At 36.4% G+C, this 21,147-nt stretch overlaps 2 protein-coding genes across 6 annotated transcripts in view; one reads left to right on the top strand and one right to left on the bottom strand.

Moving 5' to 3' along the window:
* The window catches only part of CASK (calcium/calmodulin dependent serine protein kinase), a 419,299-nt gene that overhangs the window by 233,562 nt on the left and 164,590 nt on the right, over positions 1-21,147 (top strand). The gene's annotated exons all lie outside the window — the stretch shown is intronic.
* On the bottom strand, positions 5,716-18,575 carry GPR82 (G protein-coupled receptor 82). 2 transcript variants are annotated; one of them, XM_023731913.1, is made up of 5 exons: positions 18,208-18,575; positions 10,897-10,949; positions 9,810-9,949; positions 7,061-7,131; positions 5,716-6,921 (listed from the first exon to the last, which is right to left on the bottom strand). In XM_023731913.1, exon 5 carries the CDS (start codon positions 6,885-6,887, stop codon positions 5,877-5,879), a length of 1,011 nt encoding a protein of 336 aa, XP_023587681.1. In that variant the 5' UTR covers positions 6,888-6,921; positions 7,061-7,131; positions 9,810-9,949; positions 10,897-10,949; positions 18,208-18,575; the 3' UTR covers positions 5,716-5,876. The 2 variants fall into 2 exon arrangements, with proteins under 2 accessions (XP_023587681.1, XP_004376979.1); XM_004376922.3 differs by lacking the exon at positions 18,208-18,575 and having other exon boundaries at positions 10,897-11,405.

The following is a 21,147-nucleotide window of genomic DNA, read 5'->3' on the forward strand; positions in this document are numbered from 1 at the left end:
AGATTGCCAAATGTCCCCTGGGAGGCAAAAATTGCCCCTGGTGGAGAACCACTATCTTAGAATATAATGTTATATTTCTCATACTTTGCCTTCCTGTAGGTATTAATTAAGGCATGCACGCAAGTATTTTTTTTTCTGTCCTCTTCTTCCCTTTTACTCTAAATCTTTTTCTTGTGAAAGGATATGAAAACTTCCATTATGTTGAAGTGTTTTCCTTTTTTCTTCGTCTCACCCCTAAATTAAAAGTATTTTTAAAAGAAATAGCACAGTTGTGAAGGTAAATGCACCTCCTGGCTCCTTGCCTTCCTTCAGTGAATTTTATCGGCTCTGCTAAGCACAGTGAGATTGTGGGATTTTCTTGTCTCTCCTGACTCTTGCAGGCAGCCTCACACCTGGGTGTCACCTTTCTGTCACTCTGACCTATTAATGTGTAATTTTAATGAGTTTAATAAATTAAGCAGCTTTTCTGATTGGAAACTGCTACACATGCAATCGCTTTCTGTTCTGAGTGGGACCTGTACCCAGAAGGTTTGGGTGTTTAGTTCTTAGAACTGTCTGCAAAACCCCATTCACACATACTTACTTACTCAGCCAGAAGCTTCCCACTTGAGTGTTTCTGAGTGTGCTTCCTTTAAGTGGTTTACTTCACTAACCCATACGAACACGCCTGGCTGCTCTTTGGTCTCCTTCTGGTCTCAGTTCTCCTTTCCGCTGCTTAGGGCCAGACTTTATCAAAAATGGGTATTTATCGCATAACCCTAGGTGCCTTGGCTTTGTGGGTTTCTTACAGTATTTCTTCCTCTATTGCTCTTGATTTCTGATGTTCCTTTTATGTCTTTTACATCTGTTTCCACAACTCTCAAAAGTCCCTGCTGTTGTATAAAGAAATTTAAGTTTTCATTAAAATGAAACCTTGATTATTTTATTCTTTTTTTATTAGAAACACATTGGTCAGTCTTCTGCATTACGTTTGTAAGGTTGTCCAACATAGAGTGCATATTCAATTTGAATGTGGGGTTTTAATAATAATTGTACTTAGAAAAATCTGATTATAAGAGCATCGTAAATTCATCTTGCATTTCTAACTCCTATGCCTCTCTTCTCCCACCACACCCCCTCCAAAAAAAGCCCTGCAGAAAAAAGACTCCCCCCCCAAAAAAAAATTTGCTCCTTGATTTAAAAAGAAATTAGTTTCTTTTGCTTATTAGATGTGAACCCTTTCACTACGCCTCTCCTTCTTAGCCAGGTGTAGTGTGTATGATATAGCCAAAGAGTTTTTTTCTATCAGGTGTAAAACGTTTCTAGCTGTAGTAAAACGTTTCTAGCTGTAGTAGCTCTTCCAAATTCTCTCCTGTCAGTTTGAACTTGGGGGCACTCAGAGGAAAGTGCATGGCATTAGGCTGCACCAATGAAATGCATAGCAAATTACCAGTATTCCCTCTGTGCTCCCTTTGTGGTTTGCCAGCAAGATTTCCTTTCAGCTTGTCTTCCTACATATGCTTATTTCCCCCACCCTGGCAGACTGCAAGGCCAGGGATAGGCAGAGGGAGACCTTACCAAATCATAATAGGATGGGTCAGGATTTGTCATGTCTCAAAGATGCCCTTTATCACCACTCCTATTTAACATTGCACTGGAAGTCCTAGCTAGAGAAGTAAGGCAAAAAAAAGAAATAAAGGGCATCCGAAACTATCGCTATTTGCAGATGATATGATCCTATACATAGACAACCCCAAAGATTCCACAAGAAAATACTGCAACTAATGGAAAGATTTGGCAGAGTAGCAGGATACAAGATCCAAAAAAAATCAGTTGGATTCTTAAACATCAACAAAGAGAACTTGGAAAAAGTAATCAGGAAAACAGTACCATTTGTAATAGCCTCTAAAAAGATAAAATACTTAGGAATAAATCTAACCAGGGTTGTAAAAGATCTATACAAAGAAAACTACAAAACGCTACTGCAAGAAACCAAAAAAGACCTATGTAAATGGGAAAACATACCATGCTCATGGATAGGAACAGTTAACATTATGAAAATGTCAATTCCACTCAAAGCGATCTGCAGATAGAATGCAATCCCAATCCAAATACCAGCAGCATTCTTTAACAAGATGGAAAAACTAATCACCAACTTTATATGGAAAAGAAAGAGGCCCCCTGATAAACAAAGCATTATTGAAAAAAAAAGAACAAAGTAGGAAGCCTCACACTACCTGGTCTCAGAACCTACTTTATAGCCACAGTAATCAAAACAGCCTGGCACTGGTACAACAACAGACACATAGACCAATGGAACAGAATCAAGAACCCAGAAGTAAATTCATCCACCTATGGCCAGTTGATCTTTGACAAAGGAACAAAGTCCATTAAATGGGGGAAAAGACAGTCTTTTAAACAAATGGTACTGGCATAACTGGATACCCATCTGTAAAAAAAATGAAACAGGACCCGTACCTCATACCATACACACAAACTAACTCAAAATGGGTCAAAGACCTAAATATAAAACCTAAAACATAAAGATCATGGAAGAAAAAATAGGGATGACACTAGGGGCCCTATTACATGGCACAAATAGAATACAAACCATAATTAACAATGCACAAATACAAGAAGATAAAATAGATAACTGGGAGCTCCTAAAAATTAAACACTTATGCTCATCAAAAGACTTCACCAAAAGAATAAAAAGAAAACCTACAGACGGGGAAAAAATTTTGGCTACAACATATCCAACAAGGGTCTAATCTCTGAAATCTATAGAATACTTCAACACCTCAACAACAAAAAGACAAATAATCCAATTAAAAATGGGCAAATGATATAAACAGACACTTCACCAAAGACATTCAGAGACATTCAGGCAGCTAACAGACACATGAGGAAATGCTCACGATCATTAGCCATTAGAGAAATGCAAATCAAAACTACAATGAGATACCATCTCACCCCGCCACTGCTGGCACTAATTTAAAAAAAATAAAATAAAATAACAAATGTTGGCGAGGTTGAGGGGAGATTGGAACTCCTATGCATCGTTGGTGGGAGTGTAAAATGGTACAACCACTTTGGAAAACAATATGGCGCCTCCTTAAAAAACTAGAAATACTGTATGATCCAGCAATCCCACTATTAGGAATATATTCTAGAGAACTAAGAGCCTTCACACGAATAGACATATGCACAGCCATGTTCATTACAGCAAAAAGATTCATAGTAGCAAAAAGATGGAAACAACCTAAGTTCCCATCAACAGATGAATGGATAAACAAATTATGGCACATATACACAATGAAATACTGCACAACGATAAAGAACAATGATGAATCCACAAAACATCTCACAGCATGGATGAATCGAGGGGATTATGCTGAGTGAAACAAGTCAATCACAAAAGGACAAATATCGTATGAGACTGCTGTTATAAAAACTCGAGAAAAGGTTTACACACTGAAAAAAACAATCTTTGATGGTTATGAGGGAGGGGATGGTGGGGAGGGGAGATCACTAACTAGATAGTAGACAAGTGATCACCCATTCAGGAAAGCATCTATGGTGTAAAGATAAATATGATGAGAGTAAGCTCAGTATATAATTCAGTACAGGGAATTAAATTGGGAGTTCTCTATCAGAATGAGTAACTTAAAGAGAACTGCATTCCTTTTTTTTTCCTGCTTTTTTTAAATGTAGAAAACTCTACTTCAATAATATCTTTAGCCTTTTATTTAAAGTAGCAGAGATGAAAAATGATTTTTTACATAATGATTTGTAGAAGTTATATTTAAAGCAAAAACTCCCAACTGCAGTGAGATTCAATATAGTATAGTTTATGGTAAATGAAAATTATTGACCATCTTCTCAGTTCTTCTTAGTTTAAGTTTAAAACTCATGTAAGAATAAAATTACTGGTATAACTATAGAGAAAACTGGAAAGCTCAGGAACTCTTGATCGACTTGGAGTTACTCTGTGATTGGCATGTCCATGAAGTTACTAGATTGGATACCTTTGTTTATAATTAGGGAGGTCACCTGGAGTTCCCAGGTCTACCTTTATCTCTGCAAATTAATCAGCTAGAAATTGGTTTGCTACTATAAAAGAATAGATGTGCACTGTAAATATTTGAGGCCAGAGTTTGTTTTTTCAGACTTTTCTCTGACCATTTTCTTCTTTCAGTTAAGCATTGAAGTAAAAAAGGAGAAAAATTATTTACTGTTTTTCTGTTCTTTTTTAATGAAAATTATACAGATGTGCTGAAATGACCTCTAGTGATTTTGAACAAATGGCTCTTGGGGAAACTGTACAGTGAATTGCTTCTACATTTCTAATTCAGGAATAAAACATGCTTTGAGATTAAAGGCTTGGAAGTGCTATGTGAATATAAACTTCTTTTTGAGCACTAAAAGAATCACCATGTGAAGAATAAACAAGTCTTTAAGTAGTCTCTAACAAAGTGGTGTGTTTTAGTTAATGGTTGATTTGATTAAACTGGTTTTGTTTGATTCTTTTCTGAGAAGAGAATGCAAGTATCAGGGAGAGTAGAAATAGAAAATAGACCATAGCTTCAAAGGTGTTTATGATCTCTTTGGGAAGATAGAGCACGCATTTTTTAAAAAAAATGGTAAAGTATATAATATAGAATATAGTCAAAATCATTTGTCTTACTGACAGGTTTACATGTAAGAAAGAAATGACCATTAATAAATGCTTACTTTTTAAATATTTACTTAGATATTGGAGAAACTTTGGATGACATACTTAACTCTATGCACTTCAGTTTTCTCATCAGTAAATGGGCATACTATGGAGTTGAGATGATTAAAACAATATATGTAAAGCATATAGAAAAGTGCCTGGCACATAGTGATTATATTATTTAGTAAATGATAGTTACTCATAATAGTACATCATGTGATTTAATAACAGTACCGACGAATTAGTATTTTTCTTTTCTACAAATGAAGAAATTAACACTTAAAGGAGTAAGTAAGGAAGGAAGGAAGGAAGCTTGTCTAGCTAAATTAGATGAATCAGGATTGAACTCAAGGAGTCTTAACTCCAGAGACCATTCTCTTACCTATGATACTATTATACTGCCTTATCATTCATTCATTTCACAAAAATTAATTGAATTTATCTATGTGCCATGTACTTTTTTGTCATTAATAACATTATTTATATTGAATACAGAAATACAGAAAATGTGATAAAGATCGACATATAATGACATTATATTGCCTTTTTATTTTGACAGAACCTAATCCAAATATTTAAACATTTATGTCATATCTACTTAAGAAATATTGGAATACATTAATATTGCCCATCCCAGTAACATGAGCCAGATAATACCAAACAATATTTTTATAAAACCTTGGATTTGATATTGCATTATTCTTGCATTTAGACAACGACTTACGTATGGGAATTTCTTATTCATTTTTTAAAGTATCAGAAAACTCTACCAACAAAACAAACACTAGCCAGAGATAGGCCTTTGTATTCTAACTACTAAAAAGCACATGAGTCCTAAACCACTTGTTTCTGTATTCTACAGTTGTGAAATGTGTTCTGAACTGAAGTATCCACAGTTAAGCTTAAACAGAAAATGGGCTGTTGGTTTCATATGCATTGCAATGGGATCCTTTGAATAGGTCTGACTTTTGGCTCTGAAAGTCTGCCATCTCAACTTTCAGTGCGAGTAGAACTATAAATCGAGTTTTATGAATGTGCATATTTATTTATATTTTAAAACCAAAGAAGTTTTCTCAGTACATGCTATCAACTAAGCTATGACATCTTAATCATGTAGTTTAATGTCCTTAATAGAGTCACATGAACACTTTTCTATTTTGTGGTGTTTTCCATTCAAAAGTCAACCATATGGTTGTATATGTGGTGAATCAGATTTTGTAAAGAAATTACATAGTGACTTCTTGAAATTTTTATCTAATAAAAGAAATATAATGGGGTCTGTACTACTTCTGGCTGAAGCAAGACAGGTGAGGAAGTTTTTTATTTCTATTAAATAATTCAATTGTTGACAGCCCACTGTTTGGTGTAGAGCATAAAAAATGAGTTTAAAAATACTATATGGAAGGAAGCAAACTACTAGTAGAATTTGGATGACCAAAAGATGCCTTTTCACAGAACTGTAAATCAAATCTTTCTCTATAATGGATGTACAAGTCCTTATTTTTCTCAGATGGCTGACAAAAGAGTAGTATGACATTAGTACTACTAAAAATGAAAGTATCATAAATGTGGTTCCAATGAGACTTGCAGTCTGAGAGATCACGGCTCCTAGTTCCATCTGCTGATTATAGCACAGGTTCTCTTCTCCTTCTGTAGCCTCTACAACTGAGTAGTATATGGTAACTGGAATAATTATGCCCAGTACAGCCCCCCATATGTAATAGCATAGTTTTGTGGCAAAATTGGGCTGGCGAAATTTTTTCAGTAAATGGCCATAAAATATTTTCTCATAGCATGAAGTGGTCTCTTGTGTAGAATCCTTTTTCATTAAGGTAGCATAGCGGCTTATGGCAATCCAACATAAAATTAAGAGGCTGACAAACATACTTACATGCATGGATAGAGTCCCCAGGAAATTAATCACCCTGCATTGTGCAGATTTATATGCCCATTGAAAACCTTTCAGGAAATAGATACTCATGAAAGGCATGGCACTGCACACAAGTAAGTTTGCCCTCACAAGATGTACTAGGTAGATGTGGGTTGATGTTTTCTTACTTATCTTCTTTAAAAATACCCATTGGGAGAGAGAGTTTCCAGAGACACCCACGATACAAAGCAAGATGTAAATAATTGGTAAAGCCGTGGAAGAGATCATGGATGGTTGAATACATGTTGAATTGTTACTCATTTATGTCGAATTTTCTTGAATTTTGGCACAGGAGCTAGAAAAGAATTGCAAATATTTACTATTAAAATTACAGATGACATTTAAGCTGAATAGTTTTTTTTTAAGCATTGGTTGAAATAAAATTTGTAACAAAAATGTAATGGATGGAAAGGAAAGTATAGATGCCTTCTCACCTATTTAAATCCCGATTGTCCAGTTGAAATAAATGCAAAAAGTTGATTATTGTGATGGACAGTGCCTTTGTCTAAAAAACAAAATTTGATGCAAATAGTTAAATGCCTGGTATTTATCATTTTATATTACAGGAATTTCTAGTTTTTATTAAGCAATTTGTAAATGAGATTGACTTTGCCTAGAAATATAATTTAAAAAATTTTAAGGCACGTGCAAATAATACATACTGGGTAAATGAAAGTGTTGCAAAAATATTTTGTGGCCATATTAATAGAGAGAAGACAGATTTTTAATTAGCACATTAATTGTATATAAATAGTTTTCAAAATGGTATCTTTTCATGGTTACATTAATACATTCCTCTATAATCTAATACTATTAGAAAAATCTCTTCATATTTCGGAAGTAAACTTAATTCCATATCATCAAAAACTCAAGCAAGGTCCTGATTCAAACAGAAGGAATGTATAGTGACCACAGATAGACACCAAAATCCCAGGACATCAGTAATTTCTCATTTCAAATATTTAATGCTGTCATACTTCATTAAAAAGTGAATTAAAAATTGTATGCCAAACTGCAGTTGCTAGGCTGGTTGGTTAGCGTGTCCTCATGTGTCCCTCGTGTGTAATTTAGTATCTTTGGGTTTTTCAGAGGATGTTTTAATAACAGCATAAATGCAGTTGTGTTTTTTTGGTTTTTTAAGTCTTATTTTTAAATCGTTCTTGATTTAAAGTGTACACATGAAGTGCTAAAGAGTCACATACAAACTATTCTTATTTTTCTCCTTATTTCCTCATTTCTTTCAGGTGAGACTAACAAAGAAAAGTTATTGAACTCTGGTCAAATAAGAATAATGTTATCTATTCAGAATCTGGTGACAAAGTGGTTAAGAGCTCAGGCTGCTATCCAAAAGGTCTGCAGTTTGAATCCATGAGTTGCTCTTTGGAAACCCTGTGGGGCAGTTGTACTCTGTCTTGTAGGGTCACTATGAGTCAGAATCGACTCCACGACACTCAACAGCAACAACATTCAGAATCTGCTGCATTTCTCTGTGTCTTCATCATGGCTTTCTGTGCACCATATTCTCTACCCTTTTGTAATCTAGAGCATGGTTTTTCATTTTTTTTTAATCACATTTTCTCTTTGGATGAACATAAAAATCTTACCATGTAGACGTACGTACAGCTTTCTGTGATTCTTATGTGACCCACCCCACCCCCTGGGCTAGTCTTCTGGTGGCGCAGTGGTTAAAGCGCTCGGCTGCTACCCGAAAGGTCAGCAGTTCAAGCCCACCAGTTGCTTTGCGGGAGAAGGGTGTGGCAGTCTGGTTCCATAAAGATTTACAGCCTTGGAAAGGATATGGGGCAGTACTCCTCTGTCCTACAGGGTCAGTATGAGTCGGAATAGATTCAGTGGCCGTGGGTTTTTTTTGTTTTACCCGTCTTTGAGAATCACCATTATATTTATTCTCTGCATCTTAGATTACAGAAACATGTTTTTTTTTCCAAATACAGTATTATAATTTTGAAGTAATTTTTAAACCAAACGTCCACCCAAAGACTTGAAAACTTGAGGGCTGTGCAGTATCTCTAGATTCAAATACTTGAGTGTCTTAATTAATGTCTACTTATGTCTTTATCGGGGCCCTGATGGCGCAGTGGTTAAGACTTCAGGCTGCTAACCAAAACATCAACAGTTCAAATCCACCAGCTGCTTCTGGGAAACCCTGTGGGGCAGTTCTACTCTCTCCTATAGGGTCGCTATGAGTCAGAATCCACTCGATGGCAACGGGTTTGGGTTTTTTGTTGTTGTTGTTTTAATGTGTTTATCACCTTATTTTCCTTGATTTGTAAATTTTATATAGAAAACAATTCATATGCTTCAGAGTGAGTTTGTATCTGAATCCAGTGCACCCTAGTGAATTGGAATCTGGTTGTAGTTAGTACAGATCCAGTTATAAATACATAAAACTTAATCTGTAACCCCACAATTTTAAAAACCAGTTGAATAGAGTGAAATGAGCCAGTTTTTTTCTTAAGAAAAATGCATCTGCTCAGAGTAAATTTTGAATTTACATAAACAATGAAGTTTTATTTTATGATAATATTAAAGAAAAGTCCTAGTTCCTGCCTTGTGTCGATAATGCATGATATACCAAGATCTGGAAAGGTAACCATGCTTCTATATTAAGATCAATAGTATTCCTTTTTTTAACTGGACCACCTCATACAGTCTAATATATTACTCAATTCTACTGCCTTATTTTTCTACTTCACACTAGCAAATGCTTCAGAACAAAACAGGGTATAAAAAAAGATTTTATCAGAGGTTAGCGTTATTAAACAGATGAGGTTTAGTCTACATAGGAATATCACTGTAACAAAGAACTAGTTTACCTTCTTTAGCTTCCCAAACACCAAACTTATATCTACTATGTAACTCTCTTTTAAAAATAAACCTTGATTATACAGCTAATAGATATTTCTTTTCTAAATTTTAGAAAATGCTGTAAAGCTTAAGAAATCAAATAAAAATCACGTTATTTATACAGAATTGTTTCCAGAAAATTTCTAAAAGTTCTAAAAATTCCCTAGCAGTTTTACAACTCTAACATCAGTTACTGATGATTATCTACATAATTACAAGGCTGACTACCTTTCTTAATGATTGGTTTTCACAATTTAGTCCTGTTAGAATTTCTATAGTTAACTTTTAATCTAAAAATGAATAAATGATCAGCCTTACCTGTACCAGTAGTTTATGCCAACTAACACTATATTGTTCAGGGTAGTGATGCTAAATTTCAGACTTAAAATTCTTCGAGCATAACTCTTCCAGTATCCTTCTGTTTTAATCAGTGTAAATAGATTCTTGCATGACACCAACTACAGTGGGAAAAAAGGAAATTAAAGTATTGAAGAAATTCAGTAGTTATGGTAAATGTAGCAACTACCTCCTCAAAAAGAAAAAAAAAACCTCATTTCTCTGTTTCTGTAGTGAGAGGAAGTGGGTGGACAATATATATATACTGCCTTTCATGAGCTGATTGCACGTAATGAACTTTATTAGCATGATTTGCTGAAGTTAAGTTCAAAGGTTTAATCCCCGTTGGCTAGTTAGTTTTATATAGCACAATGGTAGAGGAAACCACTCTTTAGTAGCCCAACAAAATAGTGGTGTACAAACTTGTTTGTGAAATAGTTTGTGGGTGGCTTATTTGTAATTCATCTTTATGCAGAATTAGAGGGGAACAAAAGTCAGTTTTTTTTACCTAGAGCGGCTTACTAAAATCAAATATAGAGTTTGAAGAGAACTTCATGGTCAGCTATAGGTGGAAACCCTTTGTTTTAAGGTTGAAGAAGCTGAGGCCCAGAGAAGCAAACTGTAAGCAGGAACTGTATCCAGGGATTTGGGTCCCCGCTTGAACTAACCCACTACTCTAATTACACTGTGCTGACTTCATTCCAATTCAAAGTAGTACATAGTGTGAAGCATCTCAAAATAGGATTTGAGGAATCCTGGAAAGTTCCAGAATCTGAAGACAAAATACACCTTGATAAAATGAATTATGACATAAAGACCTGTGAAGTCAATTTTATGTATAAGATTTTTAATTAGACTTTGAAATACTATTAAAATGAAAGCTAAGTGTGTACAGCTGGGGCCAGACCTGAGTCAAACACTATCCTTCCTTATGTAATTAAGCCAGGGGGACTCTGAAAGAGAGAACTGAAATCTCTTTTCATTAAGCCTGAACACTTTAATTATCAGGCAATCTTCATTTGAAATTAATAGAAACACTTTGCCATTTCTCATAATCCCCAATACTTACCTTATTTCGTGTTGGTTGCATAAATTCTTCCTAATGTTTGCCAATATTTCTCTCTAAAACAAGAGTGAGAACTTCCTTAAGTATCTGGATTTTGTTCTGCTGCTATTCATCTTTGCAGTATTTGCCATCATTTAATTAACAGTGACTCATCCAGGATCTACACTTTGTGACATTTTTACTTCAACAGTTTCTCTTGTTCCAGGAAGGAATTACTTAGAACAAAAAACAGTTTGAAGTACTTTAGAGAGAGAGAATGAAAGTGGAATGCTATTTATGTGATTGAAAGGTACTGGTAGTTTTAATATTACTTGCTTGGGGCTTAAGCACCTTTGGTCCAAAAAAATAATTAACAAGGAGCTACTAGAGTTTTAACTAATGCTCTTGCTCTCTACAACTTTTTTCTGTTTCATTCCTTCAGTTACTCAAGTCAGAAACCTAGGAATCATCCATGATTCCTTTCCTTCACATCTCCCATCTAACTGATTGCTGCTACTGTAGCTTCTACTACCACCATCATCATATTTAATGAGTGCTTACTATTTTCCAGATATCCTGCTATGTGCTTTACCTGCATGTCTTATTTAATCTTCACAACTACCTGTGAAATAAATGTTATTTTATTTTAATGAAATAATGTTATTTCATTTTTAAGATGAGGAAAATCGAAGCTCAAAAAAGTCACGTAAGTTGCCAAGGACAGAGCTGGAGTGAGAACCACGGTCCATCTGGTTTTTGCTACCTTCTGTCACAGGTCGTGATAGTGTGTTTTGAAACAAGCCAGACCTAGTTTAAATCCTTGGTCTACAGTTTACTCAACGGGTGACTTAAGCCAGGGAGATATCTAGGACAAGAGCCTTCCAAGCAGAGGGAACAGCCTGTACAGAGGTCCTGAGGTGGTGGCATACCTGGTTTGTTTGAGGTACAGTGAGGAGACCAATGCAGGGTGGGTAGAGAGGGCTAGGAGATGAGGTCAAGGAGGTAATGGGGTGGGAGACTGAACAGATTGTGTAGGCAATAAGAACTTCAGCTTTTACACTTAGTGAAATAGAAGGCTTTTGTGCAGTGGTGACAGGATCACTCTGGCTAATACTGTCTGAGAAGATACTGTGAGGAGCAAGGGTAAACCCTAAACCCATAAAAACTAAACCTGTCGCCATCAAGTCAATTCCAACTCATAGTGACCCTATGTAGAACTGTCTCATAGGGTTTCCAGGGAGCAGCTGGTAGATTCAAACTGCCAACCTTTTTGTTTGCAGCCTGAGCTCTTAACCACTATGCCACCAGGGCTCCAGGAACAAGGGTAGAAGCCAGAAAACAAAGTCAAGGGGCTATTGTAATAATCTAGATGAGAGATGATAATGGCTTGGATTAGGGTGGTAAACAGTGGAGGTCATGGGAGGTGATTGAATTCTGGCTATAATTTTGAAGGTAGAGCCACAGAATTTCCTAAGGGATTGTTTATTAACTATAAAAAAAAAAAAGAGGAAAGTCAAGCATTACTCCAAGAACTCTAGCGATTAGAGAATCAGCAGACTTTCTGTTAAAAAATTATATATTTTGAAAAATCTGAATTACTTAAGTTTGGTCAGTGTAATTTAATTTTTATGAATTCATTTAATCCTACCAGATCTTATGCCTTATATATCCTTCTTAGACGGTGTACTAGTTATCTATTGCTGCATTAAGAAATCACTCCTAAATTTAGTGGTCTAAAACAGTAATGATCATTTATTGTCTCTCAGTTTCTGTCAGAAATTTAGAAGTAACTCAGCTGGGCAGTTCTGGCTCAGGGTCTCTCATGAGGTTGCAGTCAGGTGGGGCTGCAGCCATCCTAAGTGGTTCACTCAAATGGCTGGCAAATTGATCCTATACAGAGAAGCCCTGATTGCACAGTGGTTAAAGCGCTCAGCTGCTGCTAACCGAAAGGTCAGCAGTTTGAACCCACCAGCCACTCAACAGGATAAAGATTTGGCAGTCTGTTTCCGTAAAGATTTCCAGCCTTGGAAACCCTATGGGGCAGTTCTGCTCTGTCCTACAGGGTTGCTATGAGTTGGAATCGACACAGCAGCAGTGGGTTTGGCTTTGTTATAGGCCATAGATCTCAGTCCCTCTCCACAGCATAGGCACTGGCTCTTCCCAAAGCAAGCAATTCAAGAGACCAAGGCGATAGCTACAGTGCCTCTTTTGATCTGGCTTCTGAAATCAATGTTGTCACTTCTGCGGTATTCTATTGGTCATATAGAGCCACCTTGATTCCTTGTGGGAGGAGTAAATATCACTAAGAGCCATCTTGGAAGCTGGCTGCCACAGATGTCAATCAACCGTGTAGCCAAGGAAAAGTCAGAATTACTGCTTCAAAAAGATGGTCAGACCATGGATAGTTATTGAGCAAGAATTCCTGTGTAGGTGTAAGCGTTGCCATTTCTTATCCTCTTTTGGGTCTTAGAATTTTTATTAACTCAGTGTGATTCATTCAACAAATATTTATTGAATTCCTACTATGTTGCTAGTGACATGTGGAGGTCACAGAAGTATGTTAGCCACAAGCTAATTTAGAGTCTTTGGAAATTCAAGAGATTCCACAAGCAAGCCAAGCATTCAGATTAATATGGGATGTGTAGTACAGAATTTAAATGCTCTGTATATTAGAAAAGCGAGAAAACAGTGAATCAAAGTGGTTCTGAAAGGCTTTTCGAAAGAAACTGAAGAAAAGATAAAGAGAGCACTTTCTGTGCCAGGTATTGAGCAGGGAATTTTACATATAAGAACCTTAGAGATGGGTGGAAATAATCCCTTCTGATGTGAGGAAATTGAGGCTTAAAGGGTTAAATAGCATGCCCACGGTGACAGAACTAAGTAAATAACAGAGCTAAGAGTTTAATTTTTAAAGCATGTCCTTTTTTTCTCTCTCTCTTCAACCTCATCTTCTGCCTTAGAAAGCAGCAATTACTGGTTTTCCTTGAGGGCCAATAAGAGTATATTATAGTACTTACAATAAGTAAACTAGGGTTTAGTTTCGAATACTTTTTTCTTCATTCAGACAGTGTTTCCATTCTAGGCTGAGGTAGCAGAATTGACTGTGGAAGAAATTAAGGCCAATTTCTTTCTATCTTTGAAAACTTTGGACTGGTTGAGCTAATTTTTATCCCAGCCATCAGTTTAAATTTTGGGATTTAAATTATTTTGAGTTCCCTGATTGAAGTATAAGGAAAATTTTATTTATATTTTTCTAAGAGACTATCAGAGATTGCTGCAATTGGTGAAAAAGAGTAAATGCCGGGAGAATTCTAGATTAACAAAAACATTACTTATCAGGCTAAAATTTCAGTAATAAAGTATGTTGTAAGCTCTCTGTAAAAGTGGCCCCTTCAGACTTTTCTCATTCAGATCAATAGTTCTTTGGTTCTCATTCATCTTTCCCATCCATATCCTCTTCAGAGTTCCACTTCTGTTATCCAAGTCCAAATGGTCTCACCTAACAGTTCAAATTACTTCCTAAATCATCTGCCAAATACTATATCTTCTCAGTATTTTACTCTGACCATTGTGATCTACCTCCTTGAAGCACTGGAGTAGTTTTCTAGTATGTTGTCCTGCTCTGTACTGTTTCTTTCTTTTGAGATATTTGTATGAGTATCATGTGAGTTTTTTATTCTGGCCTCAGAATTCTTTTGGAGTGGTGCAGTGATACTTTGAGTGATACTCAAAGGACAGGCACACAATATTTCATTTTGACATTCCACAGTGGGCTGACTACATCAGGAGTACACAAGAGCTTTCCTGACTCACATGGATTATTGGAGTTAGGATTAGGATCCCTCATCAATTTTTCATCAAAGCTAGAACCTAAAGGACGCAGCACACACAGCTCAGTCATACCTGAACCTTTGTGTTTTAACTAGGAGCTAAGGATATTGCATCATACCCAAAAATGAATATTTCCCAGAAGTTTCTGAGGGGCAGTCGTAAGCGTTGTCCTGTTCAATGCACATCCAAACCAGTGGTTACCTTTAGAAGGAGTGAGGCACAGACATGTTGTTCAAAGCTATGGTTTGTGTAAGGCTTGCTGAGCTGAGCCCCTTGCTCTCGTCAGGATGTGGTGTCTGGCCACAGCCTTATCTCCTGCTCTCAGGCCCTCTCTGCTTACTACAAGCAGCTATAATCATGGACATCCCATCCTTTATCAGGGTGTAAAGGGGAACCTCTACTTGCTCCAAAGAGCTGGCTCTTCAGCAAACCGTGGGAATGTTTCCCTCAAGGACTATTAAACAGCAGAATGTAAGAGTCCAGAGTTTGGAAATTTACAATAGCACAGAAAAATTAGCTTTGTGAGAAAGGTCTAATGACAAAATGTAAATGGACCTGATAATAAAAAGTTTGACTCTGCTTCAGCTTTGGCTTTTGTCTTTTCATGTAGACGTTAATGCATGAGATAAGCATTGTCACACTGCACAGACACCGTAGCAGCCTCAGTGGCAGCCATAGCAATTGGAATGACCTCAGAGATAGATGGCAGGTGGAAAACAGATGGGGAATTAGCAGGTTTAGGGAAGGGAAGAATTAGCATTGGACTAGATGAAGCAAAAATATCTCAGAGCACAGTCAAATTTTGAATTTCAACATCTTTGAATCAATCAGATTTGGTTTATATTGTACTTCAGAACCAATCGTTCTTTTTTATGGGTTCTTTGCAAAGCCAAAAGTAGATAAAGATTTCTGAAAATGAACAATTCAGTGATGGAATTTTTTTAATGATTTAGGCCATCATATCACCACCGGTATAAAACAAACAAACACATCTGTCCTCCGGGAAACAGTGACTTGGATTGCAGTGAGATTTAGGGAATTACAAAGACATGATATACCAGTCCTCAGAATTCTCATCACTGCCTATTTCTTTCCACGACCAAAGTTTCCTGGCCATTTTATTGCCAACTAGTTCTTTTGAGCTTCAAAATAAAATTCTCTTAAGGTTAAGTCCTCTACTCCATGTCACTTCTTATCCTTATTCAAGGGAAAGAGAGACAGACAGACAGACATCAAGGGAAGACAAGGAAGAGTTGGGTATCTGAGCCTGCGAGGATGACACTGCTACAGGTGGCACTACATAAAAGGGACAAGGTGGGCAAACCCCACCTTTATCACTACCTGTGTGGCAAGGATCAGCATGAAGCCAGTTGCAGCTGGAAATATATCCAGACTTCACCTTCCCACATCTCCATACCTCATCGCTAGCCACTTATGTGGCAAATCCTTCCTCTCTCTGACCCTCTAGTCCCATGGACTAGGTCACAAGCTAGAAGGATACTGTCTTTCATCAACTGTTCATGCAGCCTTTCCCTATCACCCAGCCACCCAGAGCTGGGTCTACATAAATCCACTTTGTCCTGCCAGCCCATGTTGGCTCATTGCCCCTGTAGGTTCCTTAATTCTCTATAACAGCTCACAAAATTCAGATACTGTACCTATACGTACGGTTAGACATTTATTATAACCAGAAAGGATACAAGCAAAGAAACACATCAGGGAAGGTCTGGGAGAAGTCTTGGCATAGGGCTTCCATCGTCCTGAGGGACATCCGACCCTCTCCCATGAACAAGTGTTCCTACAAATCCAGGAGGCTCCAAAAGAGAGCTCTTCAAGGTCCCAAGTCCCCTCGTAATTGGGACCTCAATGAATATGCCTGACTTGGGCCTCAATGCATAGTTATGATTGATCCATTCAATGAATATGCATGACTGAATTACCCACCCCCGCCCATTTCTGTAGTTAGTTCCCCAGGTAGGGGGCCTGTGTAGCCCCTACTTGCCCAGCTATTTTGGAAAACAAAGACATCTTGATTGCTTGGGTTGTTTTCAGAAACCAGAGTCAAAGGGCCAAACCAAGTTCTTTGTTCCACAGAGCCCTTCCCTCCTGGACCTGTTAGAGTCTGTATTCATTTTCTCTTGTTAAGAGCCCCAAGTATTGAAGTAATAAGCTTTCCTAAGAACCACTTTTAGAAAATTAATAACAATAATAATAATTATTATAAATAAGAGGCACTGAAGTGCTTTTATATATATTCATATAATTTTCAAAATATTTCTGAAATAGATACTATTATTACTATTATTTATAGATGAGGAAATTTCAGGACAGAGAGGATAAATAACTTACCTATGGTCTTAAAACTGGTATGTTATAGAGCCTGGATTTGAACCCAGGCAATCTGTTTTCAGAGCTCATATTCTTAGCTGCTACTTTGTACTGACTCTCATATAATAGCACTTACCAGAATCTGGTCTGTTGTTTTGGTTAAGGTGACCAGATATTTCTGATGACCAAAAAAATGTATCTCATTTATCTACCTGTTTCCAATCTGGAAATTTATTAACTCCTGCCAAATGCCATCCATTTCTCTTTCCAGAAGAGGATAGAGACAATTGGTTTGCACATTGATTAAAAACTGGTATTTATATTACAGTCTCCTTTCCTTTCAAGTTTTACATTTTGAGTTTAAATATTTTTGACCCAAAATAGAATTTCCAATTAGTAAATCCTGACATTTTGGCACAAGTCTGTATGTTTTGTTACAGGGGAAAAACATCATAAAGTTTAATAAAGCAAAAAGAAAGTTTTATTTGGCATATATTCAAAGGGGCAGAAGTGGGAAGCAGACAAGTATGCTGCCAGAGCTAGAATGTCTGTCCAAGTCCAAAGAATATCATAGAATAGGCAAGAATGGGAGAACAGACAAGCATGCTGCCACAGCCCTGTCTGCTCGAGTCCAAAGACCTTTACAGAATAGGCAAAAGTGGAAAAACGGACAAGCATGCTGCCACAGCCATGTCTGCCCGAGTCCAAAGAATCATAACAGAGTCATCAGTATATATTAACATTACAAATGGGTAAAACCATTGAAAGCTTAGTCTTTTCAGATTGGCTAGAAACTGTGATCCTACATTTTGAATTGTCTTTCTTAACAATCATTGGTACAGGTTTCAGTAACAAGAGTCAGGAGGGTCTTCATCGGTCCAACAAATTTCTATTCACTAAATGCTAATAGAAAAAGATAAGAGTGGAAAGTCTTTTGTGTTCTGTTTGATTGGCTTTATGTGAAAGTTTCCCTAAAAGATATTTTCCAAGATTATCTTAGCTATTGTCTTTATACCTCAGGGCCTAGTTGATGTGTTCTTGAGTCCTTGTGAGCCCAGCTCCAACTGGCTCACATTCTCTATGCTCAAGGACAGGGAATAATAACTCCAATATTATTTCCTAAATCGTTCCCTCCTTTTGATCGGAGATTGGAGATAACACATTGATGATCAATACCTGGACTTAGTCGAGCTCCTAGATGGCGGCCATTGCAGGCTCTTTAAACTCACGGTGCTGGTTTTCCACCAGATACCATCTGGTTCTTCACCAGGATCTCAAGTAAGAGAGATGTTCTCATCAATTGCATTGACAGAGTGAGCAGAAGCAATGTACATCAACATTTTAGCCCGAGGCCTTCTTTGCCTTTTAAGTATACAAGACAATAGAGAATAAATTTTATTATGCCCAATACTATCAGAATGTAGAGTAAGAATATTACTATTCCTTGCAGTACTGATCTAGCCCATGTATTTATTCCTGACGGTAACCAACCAAACAAATCTGGTGTTTGTAAGAGTGTTACAGTGTGTAACCAAGTAGCTTGCTGTCTAATTCTATGTATATCTTGTTCTACTTCTCCTGTGTTATTTATCCAAATGTAACAAGAGGTATTTGCTATAGCACAAACTACACTAATAAAAAAATCTAAGGCTATTTTGTTATCTTATGTCACCTTGGCTTATGAGGTCAGAGCTCACTGTTGTGCTTCCATCTCATCTGTTATTTGTCCCATAGTGACCGACAAATTTTCTTAAAAGATTTCTCCAATTCAGATATACCATAAGTAGAAATTAAAGCTACCAACCATATCCTGAGTGTTGGACCAATGAGTTTTCTTCTGACTTTTCATTTTACAATGTGTAACAATTTCACATTACCTTTCCAATATTTACTAGCATTATTACTACGAATATCTAAAGATAATCCTAAAGTTTCTAAAGCGCATTGCCCACCCATTTGTCAGAAATCTAAACAAGAGATTGCCCACATAAATTGACTATCAGTTGGAAAGGGATCATCTAAATTAGTACAGTTGGATCTACCACACAAAAATACATATCCATAAAGAGCACTCAAAGTTTGTCTAGAGAAAACAGGATATAGAAGAATTTACATGTGACAAACAAGTTTTCATTAGAGAACTAATGATTAGCAAGATAATACAGGATTGACCTTTCCTGTAGAAGATCTTCAGTTAATCTCTTTAAAACATACCAAGTGTTCTTGCCTGAGGACAAGGTTCCCCTCCTTGGTCTACCTATTAACAGTCATGGGTCATTTTCTCAGAAGCAGAAATGGAACCTAACACAAAACGGAGTCTGAGCCATGAGGTCGATCTCCTCTGAGAATCTGGCTTCTTTAAGATACATAATTTTCTGCATCGTAAGAGGGTGACAGTTTGATTACAAACATTAGACCGGTATTTCATACAACATTGTCTTAAAGACTGATTAAATGAATTGCTTATTTATCTTAAACATAACTCTCAGTCTGATCTTTGAAGTTTCCTAAAACAGATTGAATTCTTCAAAAAAAAAAAAAACAGCACAATGCCCAGAGCAAAATGGTCTTACTGGTTTATCTGGACCATTGTTTGACTCAAAGTGGCTTCAGGAATCTTTTTTTTTTTTTTCTTTTTCTCAAATCTCGAGGTTCTAAAGGACACACAAAGGCGATGTCCTGTGTGGGTTGCCTCAACTTCCATGAAAACCAGAAATCTGGATTCCAGGAAAATTATATACAGCTCTCTCAGCATTCTTTCCTTTGGATCATGATCTTGTTATGGAATTTTTTTAATCAAAAACGTTCAATAAATGGTAATTGGGCATCATCTGGTTTTTAAGATCCCAGGCACCATACAGCAAACTAGGAAGTAAAACAAACGCTAACAATAATATTAGGCCAATTGTCTGAAATAACCAATGAAACCATGACCCTAAGATCTTTGAACCAAGGAAACAAATCTCATGAGGTGTTCGTTTATACATAAGCAACATTAGTGACTTTTTCATGTACCTCAGCAGCAACTACATTCTGCAAAACCTCAGACTGAGTATGAATATAAATACAGCAACATTTATCTATTAAGGCACAAACCGTTTCTTGGGAGAACTAACAGGAAATCTAATACTATTCTATTTTGTAAAATCATAGCTCAAATTTCAGATACTTCTCTGGTTATGATATTTACAACTTTGCTAAGTTTACCAATAGGAACTTCTAATTCAGGAGTTACAATATCTAAACCCATTAGTTAGATAATTTAGGAGAAAGGAAAATAGCTTCTTATATCTAGAAAATAGGACCTTAAAACATCAGCAATATTCCCACATTTAAAAAAAAAAAAAACATAGTTTCCTTTTGTTTCCTCAGTCTTATGTAGTTAATTTCTGTTCCACATGATTCTGGATCATCCACAGTCTGAACCCATCAGCTTCTGCATAGGAGTTCTGGAAATTTTATTCAGTCTAGTCACAATCCTTTTGGCAAGTGCAACATAGTCCATCTTTTTGTTGAGATATTTTGGTCAAGCTTTTTCAGCAAATCAGCAAAGTTAAAACTTATCTGCAGATGACAAATATTAATATGGCCATGATTAATTCATAAAAATAATATTCTTACTAGTGAAAGACCTGATAGAAATTAATTATAAGCACAATGTAAAAGCCAAATAAAATCAGTTAAAAAAACTTTAGATAAAAAATATTTCTAAATGCAACAATTAACCGTATTTTTAAAGAACTTCAGATATAATACATAATAATTTTGAGACAAAATACCATATAGTCAGGATATATTAAAAATATACCAAGATTATCAAATCTCTAAATACCTGAATGGTAATAAAAAAAACTTCATAGGTAAATGATGTGGATTCCTCAATCAAACTATTGGCTTTGATGATGCTAGATTCAGAAAGATAATATTATAGGTCACTGTGAAACAATACTTAAGTTATTTAACCAAAGATCTTAAAGTAAAAACCTTAGCTTTCTTTTCTAAAAGCCATGCGGCTTAGTATTCAGACTCAGGAAACTTATTTGAATGAGAGGCCAAACCTTTGTCTTCAAGGCAGATTACACAAAGAATAAACCAACCCTTCAACTCAGAAATCAA

Source organism: Trichechus manatus, unplaced genomic scaffold, assembly GCF_000243295.1.
Source record: "Trichechus manatus latirostris isolate Lorelei unplaced genomic scaffold, TriManLat1.0 scaffold00046, whole genome shotgun sequence".
Taxonomy (NCBI): Eukaryota; Metazoa; Chordata; class Mammalia; order Sirenia; family Trichechidae; genus Trichechus; species Trichechus manatus.